The sequence below is a fragment of the Oxyura jamaicensis genome, chromosome 10 (genome assembly GCF_011077185.1).
Source record: "Oxyura jamaicensis isolate SHBP4307 breed ruddy duck chromosome 10, BPBGC_Ojam_1.0, whole genome shotgun sequence".
Lineage (NCBI taxonomy): Eukaryota > Metazoa > Chordata > Aves > Anseriformes > Anatidae > Oxyura > Oxyura jamaicensis.
Genome location: NC_048902.1, coordinates 7,419,301 through 7,445,940, shown reverse-complemented (window position 1 = coordinate 7,445,940; position 26,640 = coordinate 7,419,301). Strand labels below are relative to the sequence as shown.

Genomic DNA, 26,640 nt, shown 5'->3' with positions numbered 1-26,640 from the left:
ACCTGTTGTTGCCAGACCTGGTTACTCAATACCATGACCAAGACCCTGTGTGTTTTATCATCCAGGCAGATTTTATACAGCAAAGTGAAACTGTGTCAACCTTAGGAGTCATGCTTTGGTGTAGATGATGCTGTAGCAAACCTTCATAAAAAGTGTTTCACTTCCCTGTGGCTGAGGAGCATGAAGGCAATTGACAGCTCTGTGGTTTGGGATGAAAACAGCTGTTTGCTGTGTTTTTTTTTATTATTATTCCTTTTGCTTTGCACTGAGACCACAAGTGTTTATACAGATCCCTGGTGTAGTGTGTTGCTAATTTAGCGTTTAAAGCTCTGTAATTTACAGCTTTATAATTGTACGTCACTGTCTTTTCCTACAGGTTTGTTCTGTAAACCAGCTTTTCACATCAGAATTCCTTTAATGTCAACTTAAAAAAAAAAACAAAAAAAAAAAACCTTGGTTATTTTGTCAAAGTATATTGTGCACAGGGTCAAACAGGTTTGTACAGGTTGCCATGCATACCCTCTGTTAATAAATACACCTGACAAATCAGCCACAAATATTAATCACCGAGGAAGTGACAGTTGTCAGGTATGCTGATCTGCTTGCTAGAAGGGACCTTAGATGTCACGGTTATCACTCTTCACTAGTAGAATGTGTTATATGTGTTATAAAGCCTTTAACAGAAATTGATTAATCACTCTTTCCCTGAAATTTGTGTAAATCATACAGTATTTGCTGCAGCTTTACGCCTTTCCCTGTTACAAGAAGGTAACAGAACCAAAGTTTTTAGACTTTATCAAGTACTGCATTATATGATATAAGCACATGATTTTTCCAGTTTGAGAAAAAAACAGAAAACAAAAGGTGTTTTTTCATAAGATGGTCCTGGTGAAAATTCACGCCTTTTCCCAATGCAGCCTTTACAAAACATACCAACCACGTGTTTGGACTTAAACCAGAATGCATTAAAGTAGCTACAGTTAATTGAAGCAATGCTATCCCGGAGGTAAGTAGAAATAAACTATCCACATTGACTGAGTTTTTATAGTTTGTTGCACTTAAAGCTGAACCAGTTTTCTTGATGATTTTTCATGTGTGAACTTTTTTTCTGGTTTACTGTCTGGAATCATGTTAGCACTTCTCTCTGCCCTCAGCATTACTGAAGGACACTTTTCCCTGACTTTCTCTAGACCAGTTTGTGTTATGTTCCGGCAGAAATCCACATGGAGTGTTTCCAGTGATCTCCCATAGAGGGTCACTGCTTCCAATGTCTGGTCAGTGATCCTCACACAGTTTTCCAGTTTGAGTGTCTTGAGGCTTGGGCAGTTCCTGAGAAGAAGCAAGAGGCAATCATCCGTAACATGGCCACATCCAGAGAGGGTCAGAGATAGCAGGTTTGGACATCTGAAAACATAATCATTACAGGTGAGACTAGGGAAGAATAAATAATATACAGAGCTTGGAAAAGCCAGTGTCTTCAAGAATAAATCTTAAAGTTAGCAAAATACTTCCTCTTTCACCAGGAGGGTAAGAAAGCATGAGAAGGTGGGGGTGTATGTAGGTCTTAAAGCTCAGCTTTACTAATCACAAAACTTACCTTCCTTGCTTTTTCTGTTGGTTGCTACGCCTGTAGCTGAGTCGGTGCAGTGGAGAAGGGGAAGTGGATGCTCATATAGGCTGCAGCTGCATTGTTTTTTTTCTTAAGGAGTTGCATGGTGCTGCCTTTCTCCAAGTTCAGAGAATGAAGACCCAGCAGAGATCATAGGTTCAAGTCAGAATCAATTTGAGGACAATTGAGTGAAGAGGCTGCTTTATAGACATGCTGAGCATGGGCAAGTAAGACACTTCCACTCTCTTGATTTTATGGAGATTTTTGTTTATTATTGCAACTCCTTGGTTTTACTAAGTAAGTGCCAGCTACTACCAACCTAGTTGAATGCTGATGTTGGATTGCCACACAACTCTTAAGCGTCCATTCACATTATTGAAACTGGTAGTAACTCTACTGATAAATGACACACTAAATTTAAAAAGCTTGCTTTATTCTGTTACTTGGGTAGATCCAGGAAAATACAGAAAAGACCTGTTCCAAGTCAGTGTGGTGATGACTTACACTGTCTGTGTGTATGCAACTGGAGCAGACTGGTTATTATTTGCTGTTGTGCTGACCAGGCACATTTGCAAAGGCCCTTGTGCCCCGACCTGCAAATCCTTCTGTACAGTGTTTGCTTTCTTGCTTGCAGCTCTCTCCAAGGAGCAGCAGTTTAGCTGTGTGTCTATTTAGGTAAATAAACCTTTAATGTTTCTGCATTAACATAGGACTTCTTTAGTTCTATTGTTGAAGGTAAAAAATGATTACAGCTTGCCTCTGAGCAGCAGGAACTGTAAAAAGATATCCATAAGTGCTTCCATAAACAGATTAGTGTAATGCTTATGAGCAGTTAGAAAAGCAAGTGACCAAAACAGGAAAGGTTAAAAAAGGATCTGACCCACAGTGTCATCAACAGAACAAAAGTACTCAAAACTCAGAAAGCAAAGCTGAAAATGCATTTGATTTATATTTTTCTTTGCACAGAATGCTAAGGATTCTGTTGTGATAGAACTGCTTTAGGAGGGTTGCTACAAAAAGGCAGGAATTGGACTTGGGAAGGCTAAAATGGATGACGCTGTCAGTGTTAATATACACAGACATTTTTAAGAGTAAAGATTTAACTTTTGGAAATTAATCTCCTTAATGCTGAGAGGCCCTTGCTGAATTTCAATGGACTTTTGAGGTTTCTTGCTACCCCATAGGGGGGGGTCTGCTTTGCATTTTGTCCAGCAAACAATGTGAGTTTACAGATTCTGCAAAGGAAGGCACTTCAGTGTTAAACTGTTTCTACTGAGCTGTGGCCTTGTGTTCTCCTGAATAGTAATTTGTGATGGCAAAAAAAAATTGAAATAGTTAAGCATGGCATCATGGTAGCAGACATTTCAGTGACAAAATTAGAGTATTTCCTTACATGTACTCTTCACTCTGCACTGATGTGTTTCATAATGGTACTTGGCTAATTAAGCTGAAGTTTTTATCAGGTGGTCTGGAATAATTACATTTGAACTGTTGAACTTAAAATCCGCATTCTTTTCTGAACCCATATTTCAGTCCTTGGTTTGAGATTGCACTGTTGCTAGTTCTCGCCAACACCCCACATTCTGTTAATATCCTGGAATTTATTTGTTTTGTTTTGTTTTGCTTGTTTGTTTGTTTTTTGTTTTGTTTTTTAATTGTTAGGTCCAAATTGAACATTTTGCCTTCCGTGCCATGGCACTAAGCTGAAGGCTGGTTGCAGCACAGATGTGTACCATTTCAGCTCTAATATATGACCACAGCCATCCTTGGTGTTGAATTAAAATGCACTGGGATTGGTTTTACCCTGTTTGCTCCTCCTAATGTAGTTTAACACTTTTTCTTAGTGCTGCTCTGTAGCACTAAAACTGTTAAAAGAAATGATGTGCAATGAGAGCTCTTTTTTCTTAATGGTACTTACTTCTTTTTACTGTAGTTTATAAAAAACATAGATACAGTTAAATTTCAGTATAAAATCAGTATTTACTTGAATGGAACAAATTTTCTGTTAGTAATGTGTTTAATGCACTTTCTTTTTAAAATGAAATGTATTCGCTATGTGAGATCATGCCTTTCCTGTAGGGGTTCCCCCTAGACAATCCTTCACAATGACAGAATGGTACATTTGAAGTTAAGTAGCAACTTACTAGGCAGTATTGCACTTTCCTATATTAATTAATCTTTATTCCAAAAAGAGGGAAGAATAGGCTTAAAGAAAGTCATTGAGAAGATATACTATTGCCACTATAAAACCAACTTAACACTATATTAAAACTGCACAGTGAAAGCACTCATGTACTTACTGCTCCATTTCAGGTAGGCTGTATGGAGGAGAATTAACAGTTCTCAGTGTTGTCATTTAAAGGCAGCTAAACTTACAGGAGTGTAGAATTTCACACCCAAAGAACATACCTGTTGCCAACTTCTAGCAAAAAATCAGTGACAGTGTTTTCATGCCTGTTACAGAAGTCTTTCTGGAAATTGTTTTTCATCCAGTCCTCAACGTTACACACCTTGACTCTCTCTGAATGCCAGCAGATGGATAAGTATTTTAAGGCAGGTCCCAGGAGAAAGTTGTGCTTCTTTAGTTCCGCTGGAGAATTAAAATTCAATAAAGACCAAAGTATAGGATCTTGAAACACTTCTAGCAGTTTGTGACATGTTTTTGCTAAATTTTTCCTGCTGTTTTTGTCCAGAAAAGAAAATAGATGTAAAAGGCATTCCCGATTCAGCTGTGTTATATGCATAGCCCTTCACAGAGTATTTTAGGAAGCAGACAGTTTCCTGGCCTTGTGGAATAACGGCAGTGCTGGAGAGGGGCTCAGAATCACTAGAAGGCTGTTGCACATATATGGTTGTGGAATGGTGGTTATTTTTGGCCAACAACTGGTGCAGAAGAGAAGGGAAAGGATAAGGACAATGCATGAAACTGTGCCGTTCCTTCAAGGGAATGGAATGGGCATGCAGAACAGCAGGACTTCTCTTTCGTGAAATGCTTCCTTAAAAGGGATTTTTCTTTTAAATCATTATTATTATTTTCTTTTTAGGCAATCCTGATAGCAAATAGCTTGTGCTGTGTTAATGAATGGGAAGGGGCAGACAGTAGGTACAGCTGCAAAATGTAGCTTTGCCAGCCTCTCAAGTTTGGAGGATTTGACTTTCAGAGTGGAAGCTTGTACAGTGTGCAACAATTTTAGCCTTTATTTTTCATTACTTATGCTAAGGCTGCACTTTCTTGTCTCATGGTCAAGGACTGTTACACTGGAATTTAAAAGACGGCTAGTTGAACAATCTTTCATTAACAGCTTTTAAAAAGAGTTTAAATGTTCCCTGGGTGTAAACAAGCACACACAAAAAAAGTCTGCAGTTTCTTTTTACAAGCCTCAGCCTTATGTGCATTTTTCTGCCCGCTCTTATTTGAATAAACGGTGCTAGCTGTTTCCCCACCTTTTGCAACAGTAAAGTAATGCTAAGACATGCACGTGAGCAGCCATATCGATGTTCAACTGCTGAAGACTTGTGCTTTTTTTTAATAGATATGTTAGCCTGAGTTTTACAAGATTTCTTGTGTCTGTTTTTGTAGGTGTAGTTCTGTTACCATGGACCTGGAAATTTTGGTGGCAAAAGGATATATAGTGGGTTTTAGGAATAGGTGTCTGTTTTCCAGTAATGGACAAGAAAGTATAGCAGAAGTTCTTGCCGTAGAAGAAAAATAAATGTACAGCAAATAGTGGGTCAGAATTAAAAGCAGTAATAACCAGCCCTGAGACTTCTTCATGTTTGGGAAACAATACAAAAATTTAAGGTAGTTCACGCCCATCTTCTGTTTGGTGTTAATACAGGGAAATGGTATGTATAACTACTATTACTGTAATAGTTGTATGACTAACGAATTAGTAAGCATTAGGAGCAAAACATGTCCTGAAGAACTTTTCAGATGGCTTGCACATTTTTAGTACCTGGGAGTTTTTATGTACCTATGCATTTTAAGAGGGTTTGTTTCAATACATGACAGGGTTGAATGCAAGCAAAGTTCATCTTCTACTTCTTTTTCTGAGACTGCAGTTTGAAATTGATCTCTGAAAAGACAGGAGTAAAATTTTTTTGCACTCTGCAATGATTGTTTTGGCTTCTTATCTGTGTATGAGTAATGTATATGCTTACCCACAATGGCTCAGAAAATGACAGGTATGGATCTGTACAGTTCTTTAAAGTTAGTAATTTTCTTCTGTAAACAGTAAGCTGTGCTTAATGATTGCCAGTTCTCCTGGTTTCATATCCGTTGTCATTAAATATTTGCCTTGAAATGAGAAGGATATTCTTGCTTCCCTCCCATGCTTAGAAACAGGCTATGAACAGTAGCATGAATACTTAATGAAGCCACCGAAGAGACAAGAGTAGATCATTTCACATACCAGGTAAGCCAGTCACTGGAAAATAGCAGTTTAAATGGTATGCCAGGAGCTTTCTACTTAGTTCTCATACTGTTTTTTTTTTTTTTTTTTTTTAAACTCTCACTCTGTCCCTCATTCTCAGAACTTATCTTCACTGTCAAACAAGTTTAAATAGTTGAGATTACTCAGAATTATAATAAACACAGGAATGTTATTTTAAGGAAAAACATAAAAACCAACAAACTTCTATGATAAGGTTATCATTGCTGGGAGGGACTCAAACCACACAGAGGACACACCATGATCTAACAAAAACAACAGGCTTTGTGTGACAAGGCCCTTTAAAATTGTGTCCTCTTTGGGTTTAAATACTATGTTCTGATACACTTAAGTTTGCTTTATTTTTTTTTCCCCTAGAAGTTCAAATACTCTGTCACCCTGCTCAAATGATCAATGCTAATACTTGCAGAACTGTAGAAAGACATTCAGAGTTTCATTTCCTAAGGAAAAAGAGATACTTTAATGGCATATTTTCCATAAACACATTGTGTGAATGAGATATAATTCACATTCATCCTGGAAATGCTCCAAAAACACACACGATGAGCACAGTCAGTGATCCTCACTGAAAATTACACACAATTTTAATGGTAAACAATTACAACTATGGCACTACAGTACTTGAGGATATCCTAAAGCACATTGGAATCAATTTTTCAAGGTGCTGATTACCTCATCAGTAAGACACAGACACATCAGTAATGAAACGCTGGGGAAAATTTTGAACACCAAGTGTTATGCTTTCCACTGATTTAGCAAAATTCTTATAAATGGCCTCCTGCTTTTGAACCAAGTCCATTGTACCCGCCTCTCTGAAAGTTTTCAACTCTAAATCTCACACAGCTATTATTACCTAGAAGAGCCTCTTCTGACTATGCAGTGAGAAGGAGCTCTTTGTAAATGCTGTAGAGCTTTGCAAAATGCCATACTTAACAGCTCGCTATACAACATATTAAAGCAGAAATGTTCTGAGAGCTGGACATTCTGCAGTTTTGTTTTACGTAAATCATGTCTCCAGTTGTATATATGGCTAAACAATGACTAACAAAAAAGGACAACCTTCAATCAGACAAAATTGGGTGAAAAATATGCAAGTCTCTGAACTGTAGAGAGCAGTTGCTGCTTGCAGAGCAGTCACAAGCAAGACAAAATTCTTGCCAGTTAGTGTGTACTATGATCAGCAGTAAGTAGAAAGAAACATTTGGCTTAAATGAAATGAGATATCCCTCCCCTCCCACAAGCTAGTAGATAAATATAGGATATACAAGTAAGGTTAAAAATGTAATACTAGGCCAGGTGCAGTATATGTTACTGGTTCAGTGCTCAGTTACATTTTTTTTTTTTTAAACTTTTTTTTTGACACCACACTGAATAGAATACAGTGGATAAGCGAAGTTCTCCACCAGGAAGAGAAATACTTGTGTTGCCACAACAAACTGTTCATACTGTCCATCTGGGTTTGCAGTGGGAGAAAGTTAAATTAGGAAAGGATTTACAATGTACTTGTTCCAGCAAAGCGTAAGGCTGAGTCCGTATTATCTACCACCTGCTGCAAGAACAAGACTGACATGATTGCATTATGTTCCCGTGGCCCTATCTCAAATGGACCATGCTGGATACCGTTGCCCAAGACCTTAAATGTTACAGAGACAATATTACTAAAAGGAAATCCTGAAATGGGAAAATAAATCTGACCCAAGAAATTAACAGAAGTAGAAGCTGCTTAAAATATGTGAATGTTGCTGAAGATTACAAATTTTAAGTAAGTTCTTAAAACTACAGAAAGGCACATTTACATCACTAGTTTGCAAGAACACTGCATACACCTGACTCCTGCAAATTAAACTGTTTCTGGCCCAGTGCTAGTTCTACATTTTAAAGATTTGGATTCCCAGAACTAAGATGCTAAAGGAATCCAATCCAAGTTGCATGCAGATGAAGATATAGATGGAATTGATTTAACTCCCCAGCTGTGAGCAGTAGGGCTGCGCTTCAGGTTATAAATGTCATAAAAAATATTTCGTGTGTCCCACACAACAATGAAGTCTGTCAAATGTCAACACCTATCTCTTCTTGTTGGAGCAACAGCTCTGGCTGCATGAAACTGAGAAATGGTAGGTGACATGCTATCTACAATTTAAAACAATGATTAGTTTTAGTTATTGTTCAACTTAAAAAAAGAGACATCCATATATATGTGTGTGTGCATGGCCCTCAGTGTACCAAATAATAATCACAGTAAGTTTAACTAGTGTACAGTTTACATACACATACTTAGCAATGCGGAACGTTTTCTGCAGCTTTTATGGTAAGCCAACCTCTCTTTCTCTCTTTTTCCTGGTTCAAGATGACCTGAAAGCGCCATAAGACTGTCATTTAAAAAAAAAAAATCGAATTGATTTCTGTTTATGCTTGTCAATGTACAGCTAGCAGGTAACCAACAGCAAGGAAAATGAAGTTCACCCAAGTGCACCATGAGCTATAATAGTATGATTTATAGGGACTTTTTTTTACTGCATACTATGCCTTTTAGAAGCATTAACTAAAAAGAGTACTCATATTTTTACTTGTGTTCTTGTGTGTTTTCAGGCTAGTATATTTTTCTGTTACCACAACTAAAAGGTGCAATTTGGCTGTGCGACTCTACATGAGGTAAAACCCCATTCTTACTAAGAAGCTTTTGTGATTGCAGGAGTGTTCCATTACTTGCTAGGCACATCAAGGGTAACTAGAAAGGGTGGAATGGAGGAAAGCACCAAAATGTAGCATGCCAAATTTCAGATTTGTCTGGATTCCTGGAATTTGCAATATAGTTTTTTCCTGTCCTTTTCTAAATTTCACTAGCAGAGAGGATCTGACCTCCACCATCTGGAACAGTAGCACAGCTAAAACTACCAATGTTTAAACCGATGTCTTTCTCTATTACATAGTCAAGTCATAGAAATTCTATCATGGCTCCAGTGTAAATCTTGAGACTGAAAATAAAGATCCCACAGTGGGCTTATGAGTAAATACTACAGCTACCAGAATCTGCTCCAGTCAACAAGCAGTTTTGGGTCAATCTTCACCCCTCAGGCTATGCTGAGAAAGTGAGTATCTCCCTTTAGTTTGTATTTGATCTGATAAAAACAACTGCGATGCCAAGCATCTTGAACTCCATCCACTTCCTTGCAGTCTTAAATTAATTTATTTAATGCAGGCATTAAAGTAGACAGGAGCTATCTAGTTAGACCTATGGCTGTTCTCATAACCCCCAAACTTAGGAGCTGTGATCCCAGTTTCCACATGGAAGGAGGGTTGGGGTCCCACTGCCAGGAAATCTCCAAGTTTTAAAGTAACAGTTTATGATCAAATGTCAGGATTACTGTTTAAAACAGATGTTTCTGGCAATTCACATCTGGTTTTAAAAAGAATAATACATCTCGACACAATTTAGACGTATATATTTTAAGATTAAAAAAAATGAGGGGAGGGAGGGAAGAGCATATGCGAGGAATATTTGAATTAATCTGCAGTATAGATACAATTGAACCAACTGTTTATTTACAATGATTCCTGAAAGTCAGCAGCCTGAATACACACCGATATAGCAGCAATTACCTGGTCTATTTAATGATGCCACATCTCATCTCTTCTTCAGACAAAGAATGATTGTTCAGAGGTCACGGCTTAGTTTCTTGCACGAGGGAAAATAGTACGTGCAAACAATTCCTTGATTTAAAGAGATTAAATCATATCTAACAGCTGTAAGAGCAGCTTGAAGTTGTATTGCTCTTTGTAATCAGAAGCATGTTTCTCTTGCTTGTAAGGAGGACAGAAAGCTTCACTGATGTAAATGTGCCTTTAGAAAGTGAGAACTGAAAACATTAATATAAAAAAGTCAACTAAGTATTTCTTGAAACTATATATATAAAAATTGAGTTATCACAACTAAAGCAGCAAATCAAAATCTGCTGAGGTTTTCTGGTATAACTAAAAAAAGTTAGTTTGTGTCCAAGTTCAGTAAGTCAAATGCTACCATTGACACAACAAAACTAAAACCCACAAGAGGAAATTGAAAAGTGCACAATGAAATTAATAGTCTTGGATCAAGTATTTATGGAAAAATGGAAATGTTTTGTCCGGTGGACTTGATAAGTGAGAATTAAAAGGAGGTATTAAAGTTTATCTGATCCAGATTTGGCTTGCCGTTCCACATAGAAGAGGATGTAGGCCTTCGCCTTTACCACAGTCTCCTCGTCGGTCAGAGTTACAGTACTGTCGTTGAAATGGAACCAACGACCTTCGTGAGCTGCATACGCGGTGTAATGTCCAGAGCCAACGCTGTCAGCAAGGCAGGGGTGGGGAGGAGAGAAAAAAGACAATCAGAAGGAGACAGACCACCTCCTTCTCTGATGCATTTTCTGTTAGGCAGTAATGGACTAAAGACTTCCAGGAACCAAAGCAAGAAAGCATCTGACAGCCCTCTACAATAGTTGGTAAGATTTTTCTCGTCTTAATCAGTGGCACTTGAAGTTCTCCAAAGAAAAATTTAATGTTAAGTAAAATAATAACTTACTGGCAGGGATGAGTTAAATTTATGTTATTTTTAATAAGAACTTCATAGCATCCCATTGTTTTTATGCAAGGCTTTTTGCAACACAGAACAACTTCCAGGTTTGCCTCCACCGTGTCAAGCCCATTATCTGTTGCTTACATGTTAGCTATAGAAGTTGTACTGTGCTTTATTTTGATACATCTTACCTATTTAGGTCTAAAGAAACTCACGTAGTCTAAATTTAACCAAAAGGACACACAACAAAACAAATCTTTCAAGTATGTTTTAAACATCAAAGTTTTGGAGCCCTATGTATTGACTCTATAACCTATCAGAACAATACACCCACCTATTTTCATACCCTGCCACCCCCAATATAAGGCCTGCTCTCACTTGTGTTGTAACATGCTTTAAGTGGTTCCAACCATCTAATTCTATTCTGTGACCTGCTCTCTTGCTGTCTGTATAGTTTGCCTAGGACTTCAAAGCACCAGACAGATGCACTGTGGTGCTACAAAGTTTGCATTTAGTAGTCAAATTGTTTAGAACAGTCCAGCTCATGCTTTTAGGTAGAAAAAAAAATGAGTGGAATTCTAGACACAACTTTCTGTAATATCTTCAGATTACATTCAGATATAAGTACAGTTTTGATTAATGGGAACACCTATCCAGCAACTTTATTTCATAATATGAACACTGTCCAGCTTTGTGGCATGCCTGTTAGTATTCCCTTTGAAGTACCACTCCTGTAGGATAGACGGTAAATGCAAAGTAATTGCTTCTACTGTGCCAATCTTAAATCTACACTTGTTTCAAATACATATACTCTGGCATAAATACACATGTGCCTTTCAAACTAAACAGAAGAGGGAAAAAAAATCTCTCTGCCTTATAGTAAGAATTTCAAAATGAAGCATTAACTTCTGGAAGGCCTTTTTATCTGTCTTGTTGGTTTTAATGTTTTCCATTCCTGAGGAACTAGAACAGTTTCATGTTGTCTCTCTTTCCTACTCACTACTCCCAAAAACTGCCAACTGGGAATCACAGGAATTATTACATGAATCTATCTGAAGTTACTTACTTCAGCTTAGTTCCATATAAACTTGTGAATTACCGTATATTTCCACCACTAAAATACACAGATGTTCACTATGGGCAGAAAAACCTTAAGTAAGTCAGCATGTACTTCAGTGGGAAGAAGTTCTCTGCTCAGAAGCTGGCTAATTCCATGTACTCACCCTGAACCATGATGCACAACAACAGCTGCAAGGTCATAGAGGCAGCTTTCTGGGCCACTGTTTTCAGGCTGCGGTTAAAAAGAAAAAAACTCTTCAGTGATGCCTACTTTAATCTGTAATGAAGACATACATGTGATGGAACAGATTTCTCTAGGAGGTATCCATGAGGCTCCATACCTCTAACAAGTAGCATTTCATGTCTAGGCCTCGTAAGGGAAACTCAACGTATGTATCAACCTTGTTTCTCAGATATGCTGTCCAGTGAAATCGTTTCAAGTGTAAGCATAGCACCTAAGGGATTAACAAAATAAAATAAAATGGCTGCATTAGAGGAACAGGCTGAACTTACCACTAGATATCTGCTATTGCCTATGGGAGGATTATGTGTAGGTCTAGTAACAGCTGAGCAGTTATTTCCAGTACCACATTGCCATGCTTTTAATGTTTATACAAACCTTTGGTAGTTTCTGAATCCAGAATTTTTTGGTGGACTTCTGTTTCTTTTTGCATTTATGACACATATACAGCTCTGTCTCATCAAGTTCTTCCAGGTCTGTAAAACTGCGAAGGCAATCTAAAAACAAAGACCACACGTACAGAACTCTAATTCAAGATGATAGCAAATGATATTTCTAACATGAAATGCAACAAATTCAACAATGTAGAGAAGGTGTGCATCTGTTGCAGTCCTTCTAGTTAATCTACAGTGGTCAGCAAAAAGCTGCAGCTATGTGATGTATTAGCATGTTGCAATGTGCAATGTTTCTTGGTCCTTTAAACAGATACAGCTATAAGCAGTTACAGAGCAAAACATTAATTCAAGAAATCTCCCTCTTGAAAACAATATTCCTTCCAACATTCAGCACAACTGTTTATTTGCAAAAGAAATCATCTGACTTTCTAACTAAGAATGTTCAACTTTTAAAAGAGATTTGATTTTAGGTACAAGATGGACTGTGGTAAAAATGTTAAAAATGTTGTTGTGTTTTTAATTTATTTTTTTGCAATTTGCAATGAGTGCATTTACAAATGTGTAAAAATTAACATCCTTTAAAATAAGATCAGTAACAGCATTACTGCCCAACTTCAGTTGGCTCCAAAAAAGGTGCCAACAGCACCAACTGCAGGATTTTATTTATGATGTTTAAAAAGCAGAAACAGAAGAGCCAACCAGCATGTTTTCAAATACGCTTGTAAGCACAGAGCCTTAGCAAATGCCAATATGCACGGTGCACATAAATGTTGGCTGGAAAGACTGGACTAGATTAGAACTATTCTGACCACAAAAAATGCACTTTGCTGGTGTTTTCCTCAGTATTTATTTAGTTGACCTGCAGACTTAAAGCACATCTCAGCCACAGTTCATTGCAGTTGTACATCAATACACAGTGACAGGTAAAACCTGTATGGAAAATTGTTTTGGCACCCTCTCCTACTGCAGCAGCCCATAAAAGCAGATAGCATGTGACATCAAGTCGTACCCTAAATAAAAGCCTGGCTCCTCTGCAATTAGTGAGTATATGCACTGATTCCTGTTAATGATTTCATTATCCAGAGACTCTTACCTCGTAGTGTGCACATTGGTCCATTTTCTTGATTCTTAGTACGCTTGTTTCTGAACTGACTTGGAATATCTAACGAAAGGTCTAGAAAAAAAAAGTATTAAAAAAAAAAGGGGGGGGCTGAATAAAACAATGCTTAATCTTCCCAGGCTAAAATTTCAGTTCAGTCATATGCCATCTAAACTGATCAAGCGTCAGATTTTTTTTTCTGCCTTATATCAACCACTTTTTTTGACGACAAAAGGCACCTTACCTAGGAATGGGTCAAACTTTCTAGATTCAGTCCCACATATTAAACAGTTGACTTCATTTTGAAGAATGCCTCCAAAAATCGCTGTGACCACAGTAGATGCTCCATTTCTAGAGAAACCACATAAGAGAGGTAAAGTCAGAATGTCTGGTCTGGGCTTTATGTTCAATACCTCCCAGATGTTTACGGGTTACCACTCATTGCTACTAGGCAGTGCAGTTTGGTCCACGTGTAGCAGACTGAATTCATTCACAGGGCTTTCATTCTTCCCAGAATTGCACAGTGCATTAATTCTGTAATACTTTTGCTTTATCTTGTACAAATTGTGAACTTCATATTCCCTACACAGATGCTGAGAATTTTAATGCTGAAAGTATTCTGCTTGACTGCATTTTTTATAATATAGAGCCAATTCTCACAGTATTTCAACGCTGTAATTAAGGCTGTTTCTGAACAGCAATTTTTAAAGAAAAATGCTTCCCTCTCAGGTAGGCCAAACATTTCGAAACTACACCCTAATTTGCTATGAGTAATTTTGACTTCTTTAAAGCATATTTCTGTACTTCTGCCATTTATTTGCTTCCAAAGACAGCTTAACTTGCATTAAGATATACTAAGCAATATGTACCGGCATCTTTATTCTCTATGCTTTCATTAGTCTCTTACTTAATCTTTTCATCAGCTTATATAATGGCCTTGTAGTCCAATGAGAGCAAAACATTTTAAGTTACATTACACAACTTCTAAATAACATGCTAGTTTGTGCTTGCAGTTCTGACAATACAAGCTTGCAGAAACCTGTGTTCTACGTTTGCACTCTACCTACATCTTTACACTTAATCCAAAGTCTGCTTGTTAAGCAGATGGAAATGTCGACCCCAAAATAAACAGGCGCTCAAGGAGAGAGCATTCACAGCATCTTTATTACTTTACTGTAACCATTTCAGTTACCTTTACAACCTCATAACTGTACCTGTGTGTCAAGTGATCAAGAAATGTAGAGAGAGGGTCTGCAGGAAAATTTCCGTAGTCAAACAGCAACTGCCCTGCTCACACTCTACTCTAGAAGGTCTGCTGACAATTTAAACCTACATGTACTTGGCATTTTTGCCTCTGTATTGTTCAGGCTATCTATTGCCCTAAGAAAAGCAAGACTGAATAGAAGCAAGGTATATATAGGTACAAAATAGGAAAAAGTGTGTGGGTTTTTTTTCCTGAAAGACTAATGAATTAAAATGTGTTTACAATTTACTCTATATGTTCATACCTATTAAAAATGCTAGTCTAAGAGCCATACTTGCTTTTCAAGGAAGCACATCCCGTAGGATCATAAACCATTACCGTGCAGCTTTGTAATTTGCCCTCTTAACATGCATGCTGAAGAAATCTTAAACAAGGACCCATGAACTTGAAATTTCAATCCACCATACAGACCTAAACAAAGCACTGAGGTATTGAAGAAAGTAATTAATAAACAAGTCTTACATGCAACATTTGCTGCTTGCAGTCAGGCTAGAATTTTCTTGCAAAATTACTGAACGTGAAACACCATTAAAGCCACCCTGGAGTTCCAGGTGTAGATGGTCCAAAAGGTAACGCATAAATTCGTGAGCATCCTGCTGCTGGTATCCCCTTAAGTGAAAAAGAAACAACAAAATCAAACATGCAGGTTGCTTTATTGCCAGTACACACAGAAAAAGAACGTCACATGGAAGAATGTATGTTTGTTTAATAACACAGAGCAAACTTTACAGCAATGTATGTACCAAAATGTACCAAATGTATCAAGTTAGCGTCTGGAAAGATAAAGTGATATCCACATAAACTGCATGATTTTTTGGTCCCTCACAGCACCATTGGTATGCAGGGCTCTTCTTAAGGCCGTCGGAATGTTTAAGGTAAGTTTTATATCAGAAGAGCCCTTTTAAATGCAGCTCTCTTGCAACACAGACAAAATATCCTCACGTATTCTTTAGCCGTAGCTGCCACGTTAATTTGCCTCATCAAATTTAATCCATGGTAAAGTAACATCCTGTCTCATATACATGATAACTAAAAATGCACAATGGTCACAGTAATTTCTCCTCACTTGTGCAAAAGCTTGCCTCCTTTTTTCTTCATTTGCTACTGACTGTATTTGATTAGTACCTCTGCTTAGGTATTGTTAGTTATTGGGTTCAGCCAGCACACTATGCATCCCTACTTTGAAATTTAAAACCTGGTTCATAGTGTTTATGTGTGACGTCAGAATTACTGTACCCTTTTCATTCAGTCACTGAGCCCACATATCACTTTGGCAGTTTCAGTTTGCTTGCCTGCTTGGTCCACACCAAAATAGGGAATTTATTCTTAGTGTTGGTTTTCCACATGCATCTTTAAATGACAATACAAACTCTGAAAGGATGAGGATCAAAGAGAGGTTTCTTTCCTCCTCTCTTAACACAAGAGCTGTAGACATGCTTAGAATTGCACTTTCCTTTGCATAACATACACACCACTTGTTGGGAAAGGAAGGCAGCGGGGGGAGATACAGAGCATCATTTGCTGATTTGGATTTGCCAGGACAAGGTTCCAGTCTCAGCTGTATTATGCTATCAGCCGCAGCGCTGCTCAAAGTTGTCTTTTTCTTTTCTTTTTTTTTTTTTTAAGCCACTAACAAACCTCATCAAAAGTAATGGAGAAACCATCAGGGTAAATACACCTTTAATGTTATTTAAGCTAAATCATGCATCAAACAAAGAAAAAAAGTCTTTGTTTGCTGTAAGATGTATACTTATATGAAGGAGGAGACACATATGTAGTTAAACAGTGAAAGCTTTGTGCAACACTGATGTAATTATGTGCAAGTTGTTGTAGGCCAAGTTACAAAAATCCCCTAGTATGAGAGCTGGCTTTTCTTCTTTTTCCTTTCCAATCATGTAAGCTGCTTTGTTATGCCTCCCTTACCTATTGTTATCCTCCTTATTTCACCTAAGTATCAGCAATAACTGTCAGATATGTCTGGGAAGAAACAATGGAGAGATGTTCTGTGCTACAACACATGGAAGGGAAAATGTCCATTAGAATCAGGCCACAAGGCTCAATGTATTACTGATATGCTTAGTGAGGAACGTAGGTGTATCCCAGGAAAGTATTGCTAGGAGGTAACAAAATAAAAAGAAAATAAAGCTTTTTCATCTGTAGAATAACAGTAATGTTTTCTTCCCAACTCCCACCTTTAAAAGCAATCACTGAGAAATTATATACAGCTTAAATTTTTAGAATTTACTTCACTCCAGATACCCTTCAAACATTAACTTCCTCATAGAAAAGCTCTAAAGCTTGATCTGCAGCAAATTTGATGAAATAACCTTTGGAATCATTACACACTACTGGCTGTGTTCCTGATGCATGTGTTTACATTTGATACAAGTTAATTGTAGGTGATTCTTTGAATTTGATAAAAAAAAAAAAAAAAAGGCAGCTTAAGTACAGATGCAGATCTTTAAAAAAAATATGATATGGACAAAGACCCGTCAGCTAGAAAGTGTAGTTTCTCTGAGTCAGCTTGTGCAATAAAACTGCTCTCCATTTACCTGACCAATTTAACTCAAGCCCACCTCTGTTGTTCCTTTTTCTACTAGGAACAAGATATAAAGAAACAGTTACTAAGAAAATAGAAGATACTATTTATATAGCAGCAAACAAGGGAAGTACAAATCTTGCAACTCAGCAAGAGGCACAGAACTGTTTGGCCATGCAGCAGAATGAAAGCAACAGACTTAGTACAACAGTCAAGGAGCAGGACTTCCACAGCAGTGTTAGAGCTCAGAGACACTTCAGCTGTGCTTGTAATACACAAGTCTTAGCAACTAAGCAATATTCTGTACTGCCTACATACCCATGAAACACAGGGCCATGGAGCACCTCAGCAATAGTTGTTCACTTTAACCTTCTGTAAGAAAGCCTTTAACTTTCTGAAAAAACAACAGCACTTGCAGTCCTGGAGGCAGGCACATAACTTTCAACAATTGAATCAACTTTTTAGGCTAAACATATTAAACTGAGTTTCCAGGCATGTTTCCTCTCCCTGCCCCTGTCCTTAGGCTCCTTAAGCAGAAGCCAAAGTGGATGGTTTGCTGTTAATGTGCTACTGACTCCAGCTGTCTTTCATGTGCGTCCATCCACCACTTCCTTCCACTCTCATAAGCAGCATACAAGGTAGAGCTAGAGTTGCAGCATCATGAGCTTTTACAAGGTACAATTAAGCACTGAACAAGTGTTCTCACTAGATCATGTGGGATTGGGAATATACAGAGCATCTGATACTACTCTTCACGTGATTTAATGAGTTATCAGTTAATCATAGACATGTTCCCAGCTAAATGGGAATACAGGGAAAAAAAAATAAAAATAACTTTAAAAAATAAAAACACTTTTAAAAACTGTGATAGAATCCACAGTGCTGAAAATCTGCTTGAGGAACTTAACGAACTCATTTCTTGCTTAGCCTAACAAGAATTATAGTGAAGACTGTAGTAGGGAAACCGGTCAAAGACAGATATTAAGGATGATGATTTGGTCGCTGCTTGAAACTACTGGTATTAAACTTCCTTGATTCTCTTAAGCCAAGTGAAACATATTAGGCAGTGTGAAGAATAGAATAAAAATATTTTTGTGATTTGGGTTGCTCAGATGTGTTCACAGCATCTTTTCAGCACTGCTGGAGATGTAACATAACAGTATCTTTACTACCTGAGAACATGGAGCAACTTACCTCATCACAATATATCCTAACAGGTTTCAGTGCTCCTTTGAAAGAGGTTCAGGGGCCAGGACAGGGAGACCTTGGAGAGGAATGATACTTCGATTTACTTGGGTAACCTTTTCCCCTTTTGTCTTTTCTGTCAGCATGGGCACAAAATGCCTTTTAGTTACACACAATTTTTTATTATAGCCCTCATTTCATGTCCAACTGACGATGAGTGTAGTACTTTGAGAGAATCAAGGAAGTTTTACCGAGTGTTCTCATTTAGACCCGGACATTTTTAATCTGACTACATCAATTTCTTATTGCAGCAAGCTTGTTCTTGGTTCTGTCAACTCCATGCACTTGGACTAAGACTCTAAACTAAACGTAATTTGGCTTCCTTGCCATAAAGCACAATTTGTCTTTCTGAATTCTGCCTACCTGCAAGATTGTCTTCTTGATTCTTCTACCCCTCAGAGCACTGGCTCAAAGGTAAAACTACTACTGTTTTACTATTTGAACTGTTTGACCTCTCTCCGATAATGTTACATGTAGCATGTGGTCAAAGGACAGGGGGAAAAAAGGACTGCTAATAAACACAAAATCAAAGTAAGGATCCTTTCCAAGGCATATCTGTGGGCATACAGGAAATCTGCATAGAGTCCATACCCTAGATGCAGCAAATTTTGGATTACAACACCAGCAATGTAAGGTTACAATCAAGGATATTGTTTGTATTTCACAAAACTTACCTAAAATTTGGCATGATTTTCCAAACAACGTAAAATAAAGACTCCGGACTAAATGCAGTTTGGCTTCCTTGCCATAAAGCACAAAGTGTCTTTCTGAATTCTTCCACCAGTGAACTAGAAATAATAAAAGTTGGTGATGAATATGGGCTTGCGTTATAACTCCACGGGTTTATTAGCTCAATGGTACACATATCAGACATCACCTTGCTTAAAATTGTACTGACTGGGTATTACCCATTCTATGACTTCCCACAGTTTATGTCTTAAAATCCTACCCATAACAGACAGGTTTGGAAAATTACATTTCAAATGTTGAGGGCTCACTTGGATACCTATTAACCTTTCACCATTATACTATAAACTCTGCTAATGCAGTCACTTGAATGCTTGCTTAAACAGGTTACAGGCTCTGAATGTCATATCCACGTGGCCATATTTTAGCTGGAATTAAATAATTAATATTTGGACTAGATATAGCCAGCACTTCTTAAGCTTACTTTAAATGCAGTTTAAAAGCACTCCAGTGCTTTCTGGTGTTTTTGACTGCTTCTCCCTGCAGCATTAGAGCTACATGAGCACACTACAAGTGACAGAAGTTTCTTCTTCTTGTACTGAAAACTCATTCTATGAATGAGTCCCTCTAGGAATCATTTTTTCTGTAACTCCTAACACTGTAAGTGTATAGTGGTTCTACTACTTAAGCATCTGCTGTTTCATTAAAGTTCAGTGCTAACAAGGAACACCCAGCTTACACATTGTTATCTCCCTGGCTCCTGGTATGGTAAGTTCGCCTGCCTGCTGTCTTCCCATTCCTCAGCTCCACAGCAGGCAACTCTTTGAAGTAACAGCAGAACTGCTGAATGTTACTAGAGAAAAAGGAAAAATGAATGAAAACCTTAATGGGCAGAGAATAAAGAGATTATGTATTCTGGCGTCTATTCTTTGAAATACATAAACAGAACTTCACGTGATGATAAGTGATGGCAACCAGGAATAGTTTTTTTTTCAAGTATTTTCATCCAAAATACAAGAAGTACTGTAGCAAATGCTTCTGTAAATGAATGGTGAATCTATAAATATAATCATCATCCCAAATATCTGAAATAATTACATTTTGGCTCTGCTTTGACTTAGAGATACTATGATAGACCGAGACGTCAGAAGGCATTCCATGAAACAACAGGCTGCAGCTGCTGAGGAGGTTAACTCACGGCCCACTTCCACCTATCAATTCTAAGCTCTGCCACAGCAGCCCCAGTAATAGAACACAAGCATGCGCTTTGACTCCTGCGAGGTCAACCCTGACTGACAGAAAAGAAAATACCTGAGCGACTGCAGGATTGCGTTCATGAAACACGTATTCCCCAGGTTCCGAAGGCCTGTGGCACAAAGGGCAGTGGTGCTTCCCTGGAAGTGAGGATGGTTAAGTTAAAGGAAGATATATCAGTGCTCCCCCACTTTCTTCACACAGAGCTGTTACTGTTACAGCAACGTAAATTTTAACAATAATTAACTACACTTTGTGAAAAAAGCAGTTTCAATGCCAAAGTAATCACATGACCAGCCTTGCTGACTGAAGCTCCAACGTGACATGAAACCGATTTTTTACTCATTATCATCAAAGGAAAGCCATACAGCCTTTTTTTTCCCCCCTTCAAAAAAGTCTAGAACAGCACGGTACCACGTTAATCACAGACTTGTATTTCAAAGTATTTGTGTGCATTTGTGGTGGTAAATATTCTCACTCCAATAATGTTCAGTGAGAACTGGACTATAATTTCCCTAAAGTGTCTGAAAAATGAAGATGCCAATCTTCATCCATCTAGTTCTGTATCTAGTAAGACAGACAGGTCTTTTTAAAGACAGTTTATCTGGGAAAGATAGTCAAGTTAGACTGTGCAAAGAACAAGCAACATGTTGAAGCAACAGAAAATATATACCATTTACAGCCTAGGAACTTCAACAGGTTAGAGCAATGTTACACACAGATGAGCTTGCTTTTAGCCAAATTATATGAGGCTGGGAACAGAAGCAAGAGAAATGTGGTCAGTATTGGCATTTACTGTTTCTGCAGTCCAAGGTACTTAAGAAACATTTTTTCAAGTTCATCATGTCTTGGGGTAGTCTTCACTGTTCTAACAGAATTTAAAAGCTAAACTATCTTTCAGTAGTAGTATCTCAGAATGAACCTATAGCTTGATACCGAAGACTGCAAATTTAGGTTACCAAATATATGTATTCAAAGGGTTCCAGTAAAACATTTTCCCTTCAGATTTACCACAAAAACATCCCTGGTGAAGAACTAATGCCATCAGGGTATTTGTGAATACGTTGTCAAAAAATGTTATTTACATAGGCAATTTAGCAATTTGGTAACTACTGTTTAAAGAGAGAATTATTTTCCAGTAAATGAAGAAAACTACAAGTACCACTACATTGTCCTTATTCCCCTCTCATCCTTATCCAGGATGAGACAGCATAGCATTAATGCTATCTTTTCTACATAACAATACAATGTGGCAAGAATAGAAGGATCATCTGTTGCCACAGGCAATATTCAACTATTAATAAAACTGAGAGAACAGCTCAGTCTAAGAAGAATAAAAGCAGCATTAAGTTTATGCTTTTCTCAGTGTCTTCTCAATATCTCGATGTTGCCCAGGATTTTCCCTCTCATTTTTAGTAGCATTGAGTTCTTCAGACAATGACACTATGAGTTTCCATAGCAAAAAAATCAGAAAAGCACCAAGACTTCTTCAATCCTCTCAAGAGTGGGACAGTACAAGAAACATACACAGCACATTCAAAGGACCCTACATCAACTGTAGGCAGTGCATTTTCAAAGTAACTAAACTCACAGACTTTGCAAAGCAGCAGCTGACTACTTTGCTCTCACCCCCACCCTCTTATTTCCATTCATACTCCTCTCAAGAATGTCTCGCCTTCCCAGTCAGGGAATTATTTCTCATAGCTGGAGATGGCCGTTACTTCAGCTCTCCTGGACTACACTGCTTGTCCCCAGGACTGAGGAGAAATGGCCCTTCTCTACACTTCCTGATGGCCATGGGTGAAAAGGAGGCAGATGCGTACAGCTGAGTCACTGTTCCCCCCTCTCCCTACTTGAAATCTGGGTGAAATGATGAGCATTACAAATTCCCTCACCTCAAACCACAGAAAACAGAGGCATTTGGGTCCGGGCATTCTTTGACTGGAAGAAACTATGTAGCCTTTCAGCTAGGGCTGGACTGCGCTCTCCTGAGTGCTATTCTGCAGATGTGAAGTTAAAACATCAGGAAGATGAAATATGAGACTGAGTATAGTTTTCAGAATGCTCCACAGCTGCTTTTGAAAACAAGTTTTACCAACTGCTTTTTAAAAGCGTTAAAGATTTTTACTTTTTCCTAACAACTATTCTCTTATCCCCCTCTAGAAAAGGAGTGCACCCGCTTCTCTGCCTTCTTTCTACACTATAAAAGGAACAAAACAACAACAACAAAAAAAACTTGTTTGCTTAAAAAAAATAGAAATCTTATTTCTAGCTCTGTTTCAATCCCAATGGGTACTATCTAATTCCAATTTCCCTGATCTCACCAAACACAGCAAAGCTCAAAGTCAAGGCCAACAGAAATGCAGCAGAGTATAAGAAACTTTTGTGAGAAGGGGCTCTTCTAGGTGTGTGGTTAGGAGATGAGAAAGACAAAGTATATGCCAAGTAGGATTTGGGTAACTGACATGTGTTTTTAAACCTAGGCCAACTATAAACCTCAAGAAGTTTAGCAAAACTCAATGTACTGGATCTGTTATACTTACATTTACTTTTAATAACTTGCTGTTCATAGATGAGTTTTCCAGTAATTTTCTTTTCCTATGTCTGTCTGATGTAAAGGCTGAACTGTTGGAATGCAATTAAAATGTGTTACTTACTACAAAAACAAAACATATGAAATGGACAAGAGATGATCACTTCATTAGACATTAGGATGATTCCATCTGCCATCAATTGTCGTTAAGACAGCAGAGAGCTTCCTGATTGCAACGCATGCTTTTCATAGTCTTTAAATAGACTGCGTTTCTCTGGGAGTACAGACACATCCTATTTTCAACACTAACGTCTCAGTTAATTGCATTAAGTTATGCATGCTACAATGTGTGCCCTGAAGCATGACCTTATTAGCATGCTATTCCTGATCTGAAATATACCTGATCTATTCCCCTAATCAAAGGGATGCTTATTGTAGCTTTCCATAAAATACTTCTATCAGAAGAGTCATCCTAAACCTTGATAAAGGCAACTTCAAAAAGCAGGATGAAGTAAAGTTACCAAAGATAAAGAAGTATTTTAAGTGCTGTCACTTACGCATTATAGCTGACTTCTCTTAGTTAAAAATGTATCAGGTTGTAACAGTTGTGTAAGACTAATACAAAGTTACAACGACAGCAAGTTACTCTTCTCCACATCACTGGAAATTACTGGGCCCTCACCTTCCAGACTTCTCACCAATCTAATAGCAAAATTGTAATTTGTTCCAGCTTTCAGGCTTTGTTTCGTTTTTATCATTACTTACAATGGAATCCTTCACAGTGCCATTTACCTTCAAAAGAGCTAGATCTCCCGGACACTTCCAAAATATTTGTGTGTACTTCTCATTATGCTTACACATCTTTACACCTCACTATATACCTGAGAAACCCATCAAAAGAAGAATGGAAAAGTTTGAAAGTGTTAATACTATTTTCTGAGTAACTAACACTTAACTTGGGAAGGATCCAGAACTTTCCAACCTCACAGCAATTTCTTAGCAGGAGTGGCATTTGAATTCTGCGAAGCACTGTATTAACATGTACTTCTACTTAGTATTATGGAAGATTTGCAAGCAAACTATGAAAATACTATTTGCTATCTAGCACAAGCCACAGCATCTGCATCACCAAGATTATAGCATTTACTCTTCAGTGGAAGAGCACCAGAAAAAGCCGCAGGAAAAACATGTATTTTCAGTACAATTTTAAGTTCACAAACCTTTCTTAATCTTTCTGTTTGGAAACCAAACTGCAATTAACATGAAAACTACTTCCACTTTCATTTCAGTTGCAATTTCTCTGCTCCAGAAACTTTTCCTGTTTTTGATAAAACTGTGATTCTGTTCTGAAAATTCAGTCCCTTTTCTAAGGAAAAAGACGCTAATTATTGGTGAGGTAGCAAGGAAGTTAATGGATATGCAGGAATTTAGATACACAGCCTATACAAGATTCAGAATATAAGAAACAAAACATACAAGATCAGAAAAAAAAAAAAAAAAAAAAAAACACTTTGTTCTGCATCTCTGCTTCTCACTGATGAGAAGGCATTTATAAACATGATGCACTCTATCACAATCATACAGGCACCAAAACATATATATTAAATACATATATAGATATTAAACAGAAGTACCACTTAAATGATGCAATAATCTAAGTCCACCCAAAGCAGTCTGGATGTAAACACACTACTTACTTTTCCAAGTTCTGTAGGTGCTCTCTGACCTTCTGTACCAGTCCCAGTTTAGTATCATTGACTACAAAATCATCACAGCGATAACTGCAAGAAAAATATTTATCAGAATGTACAAAGGAAGTACTCTAAAACACACATGCAAGCCTATGCGCTGGAAGTACTGAAGTGATTCAGTGGAAAACTATAAGGAGAAGAGGGGAGCACAACACCTACATACTGAGCTTGGTTCCCTCTGAAAATTGCCCTGTAACAAGAGGAGGTACAGGTAATATTTCATTACATGTTTTGTTTTCTAGCTTACTTCTTTGTTAGAAATCAGAAGTAATATCTTCCACTCATCCCAGTGCAGAATTCCAATTCCAAAAGATGCATAAACATCAGTAAAGAGAATACAACTTTTTATTTATTAATAGTATAAATCAATTTGAATACTGTGAAACTATCACTAAAAACCAACAGATTTCCTTTCAAAGGATGCTGAACAGATACAGAGTGCAAAAGTTTCAGCTACAGAAAAAGAACAGGGAAGATGAACAAAGAGATGACATGGCTCGTCCGCTGTCACACGAGGAGTCTGTGGCAATTCACAACCCATGCTCCAGCCAAAAATAGGAATTAGTTCTCTCACAGTTTATATATATACAACAACACTTACAAAAATTGTGGTTTTGTGTGTACAAATGTAACTGAGCTGAAAGAAGACAGAAACTGAGCCTCCACTACATACAAGTGAACATAAAGTGAATCCAAATCAAAATGGCCTCTCAGCAGAAGTGACATTTAAAAGATATGTGATAGGGATGCGTTTAGTAACACAAGTTGTTGATGCAGCTAACTTGATGAGCACATAGCCCAGCATTCCAACACCTAGTTCTGCAAAAGAGAATGTAGCAGCTCCAGGTCTGCTAGCTACACTGCTTAAAACTGGGAGGCCAGAAAAAGACCAGATTTCTTCTCTGTGCAACTCATACTTCCCACATATGGATGGAAAACGTACACGTATACATACAGGGGAAAAAAAAATCACCACCAGATTTCACTGGAAAAAAGTATTTACAGATTCAAGCTGTAAGTAAAAATACCAATTTAATGTTAAAGGTAACATTCACAATTACTAAGTAAACAACAGTTAAGAAAAGGTTGACAGAAGTCAACGCTCTATGATTCTATGATGTTCTACAAAGACCTCAAGCTTCCCAAGAAGTAAAGATGGCAGGCAACTGAACTCTTTCTGTGAAGAAAGTTAGCTTACATGGTTATGCTTAATATCACAACTTGAGCTGTTTCTCTCATTTTCCTTTGGCAAAGGACTGACTCAAATATGAAATACATCCTCATCATCTCAGGTTATTCCTCTGCTGGAGCAAATTCACACTTTGTAAGTTAATGAAGCTATCTTGACTTCAGGCACAACTGGAATTTACAGTACTCTTTGCTGCATAAATCTGTGATGTAGTTCAAAAGCAACAGTATATTTGGTGTTAACTCAAACACTGAATTCTTCAAGAGATGACAGAGCTAAGAAAGTAAAGGCCCTTTCCACTAAAAGGAGTCTGCAGGAACAGTCTGCTCAGGATCTCTGTTGATTTTTTCCTCTGAAAAGAGAAACTTAATACAGCTCTCCAGATTTCCAAACACTGAACACAGCAGTTACAACATTCTAGATCTTACATAAGAATCCATAAGATAGCCATTGCAAATAAAAGATTTTTTTTTTTAAAGCTTGCCATAGATCGAGTTAGTCTGGGGGGGGAAGAAGTTTGTAAACTTACTTATTTTGCAGACATGTTTTATGCAGACTTGTTCAGCTTTACCAGCTGTTTACGTTTATAAACACGTAACAAAAGCAGATGCAAGCTCACTGTAAGCCTCTAAGCCTCCTTATTGCTGCAAGTACAAAAGATGATGTAATATTTGCTCCTGTTCCCTAAATATCATATTAGCCCTGTGTTTAATCTGACCTCACGTAACAATTGCATCTTTACATAAAATGCAAGTTAGCACTTTCCCTGAGA

The 26,640-nt window shown here is 37.7% G+C and overlaps 2 protein-coding genes across 4 annotated transcripts in view; both read right to left on the bottom strand.

Annotated features, from left to right (window-relative positions):
- Positions 1 to 249: 249 nt before the first annotated feature.
- Positions 250 to 6,484, bottom strand: FBXL22 (F-box and leucine rich repeat protein 22). The gene is made up of 2 exons (XM_035335846.1): positions 4,019 to 6,484; positions 250 to 1,404 (listed from the first exon to the last, which is right to left on the bottom strand). The coding sequence occupies exons 1-2, from the start codon at positions 4,351 to 4,353 to the stop codon at positions 1,059 to 1,061; spliced, it is 681 nt and encodes a 226-aa protein (XP_035191737.1). The 5' UTR covers positions 4,354 to 6,484; the 3' UTR covers positions 250 to 1,058.
- A 925-nt stretch (positions 6,485 to 7,409) lies between these two features.
- The window catches only part of USP3 (ubiquitin specific peptidase 3), an 82,716-nt gene continuing 63,485 nt past the window's right edge, over positions 7,410 to 26,640 (bottom strand). For all 3 annotated transcript variants that reach the window (XM_035335844.1, XM_035335843.1, XM_035335842.1), the window contains exons 4-15: positions 24,626 to 24,709; positions 22,939 to 23,020; positions 20,453 to 20,535; positions 19,881 to 19,994; positions 19,129 to 19,242; positions 15,133 to 15,279; positions 13,651 to 13,757; positions 13,401 to 13,481; positions 12,291 to 12,409; positions 12,013 to 12,126; positions 11,836 to 11,903; positions 7,410 to 10,383 (exon numbers count right to left, since the gene is read on the bottom strand). In XM_035335844.1, the coding sequence (XP_035191735.1) occupies positions 10,218 to 10,383; positions 11,836 to 11,903; positions 12,013 to 12,126; positions 12,291 to 12,409; positions 13,401 to 13,481; positions 13,651 to 13,757; positions 15,133 to 15,279; positions 19,129 to 19,242; positions 19,881 to 19,994; positions 20,453 to 20,535; positions 22,939 to 23,020; positions 24,626 to 24,709 (1,279 nt within the window). In that variant the 3' untranslated portion in view covers positions 7,410 to 10,217. The remainder of the gene's footprint in view (positions 10,384 to 11,835; positions 11,904 to 12,012; positions 12,127 to 12,290; positions 12,410 to 13,400; positions 13,482 to 13,650; positions 13,758 to 15,132; positions 15,280 to 19,128; positions 19,243 to 19,880; positions 19,995 to 20,452; positions 20,536 to 22,938; positions 23,021 to 24,625; positions 24,710 to 26,640) is intronic.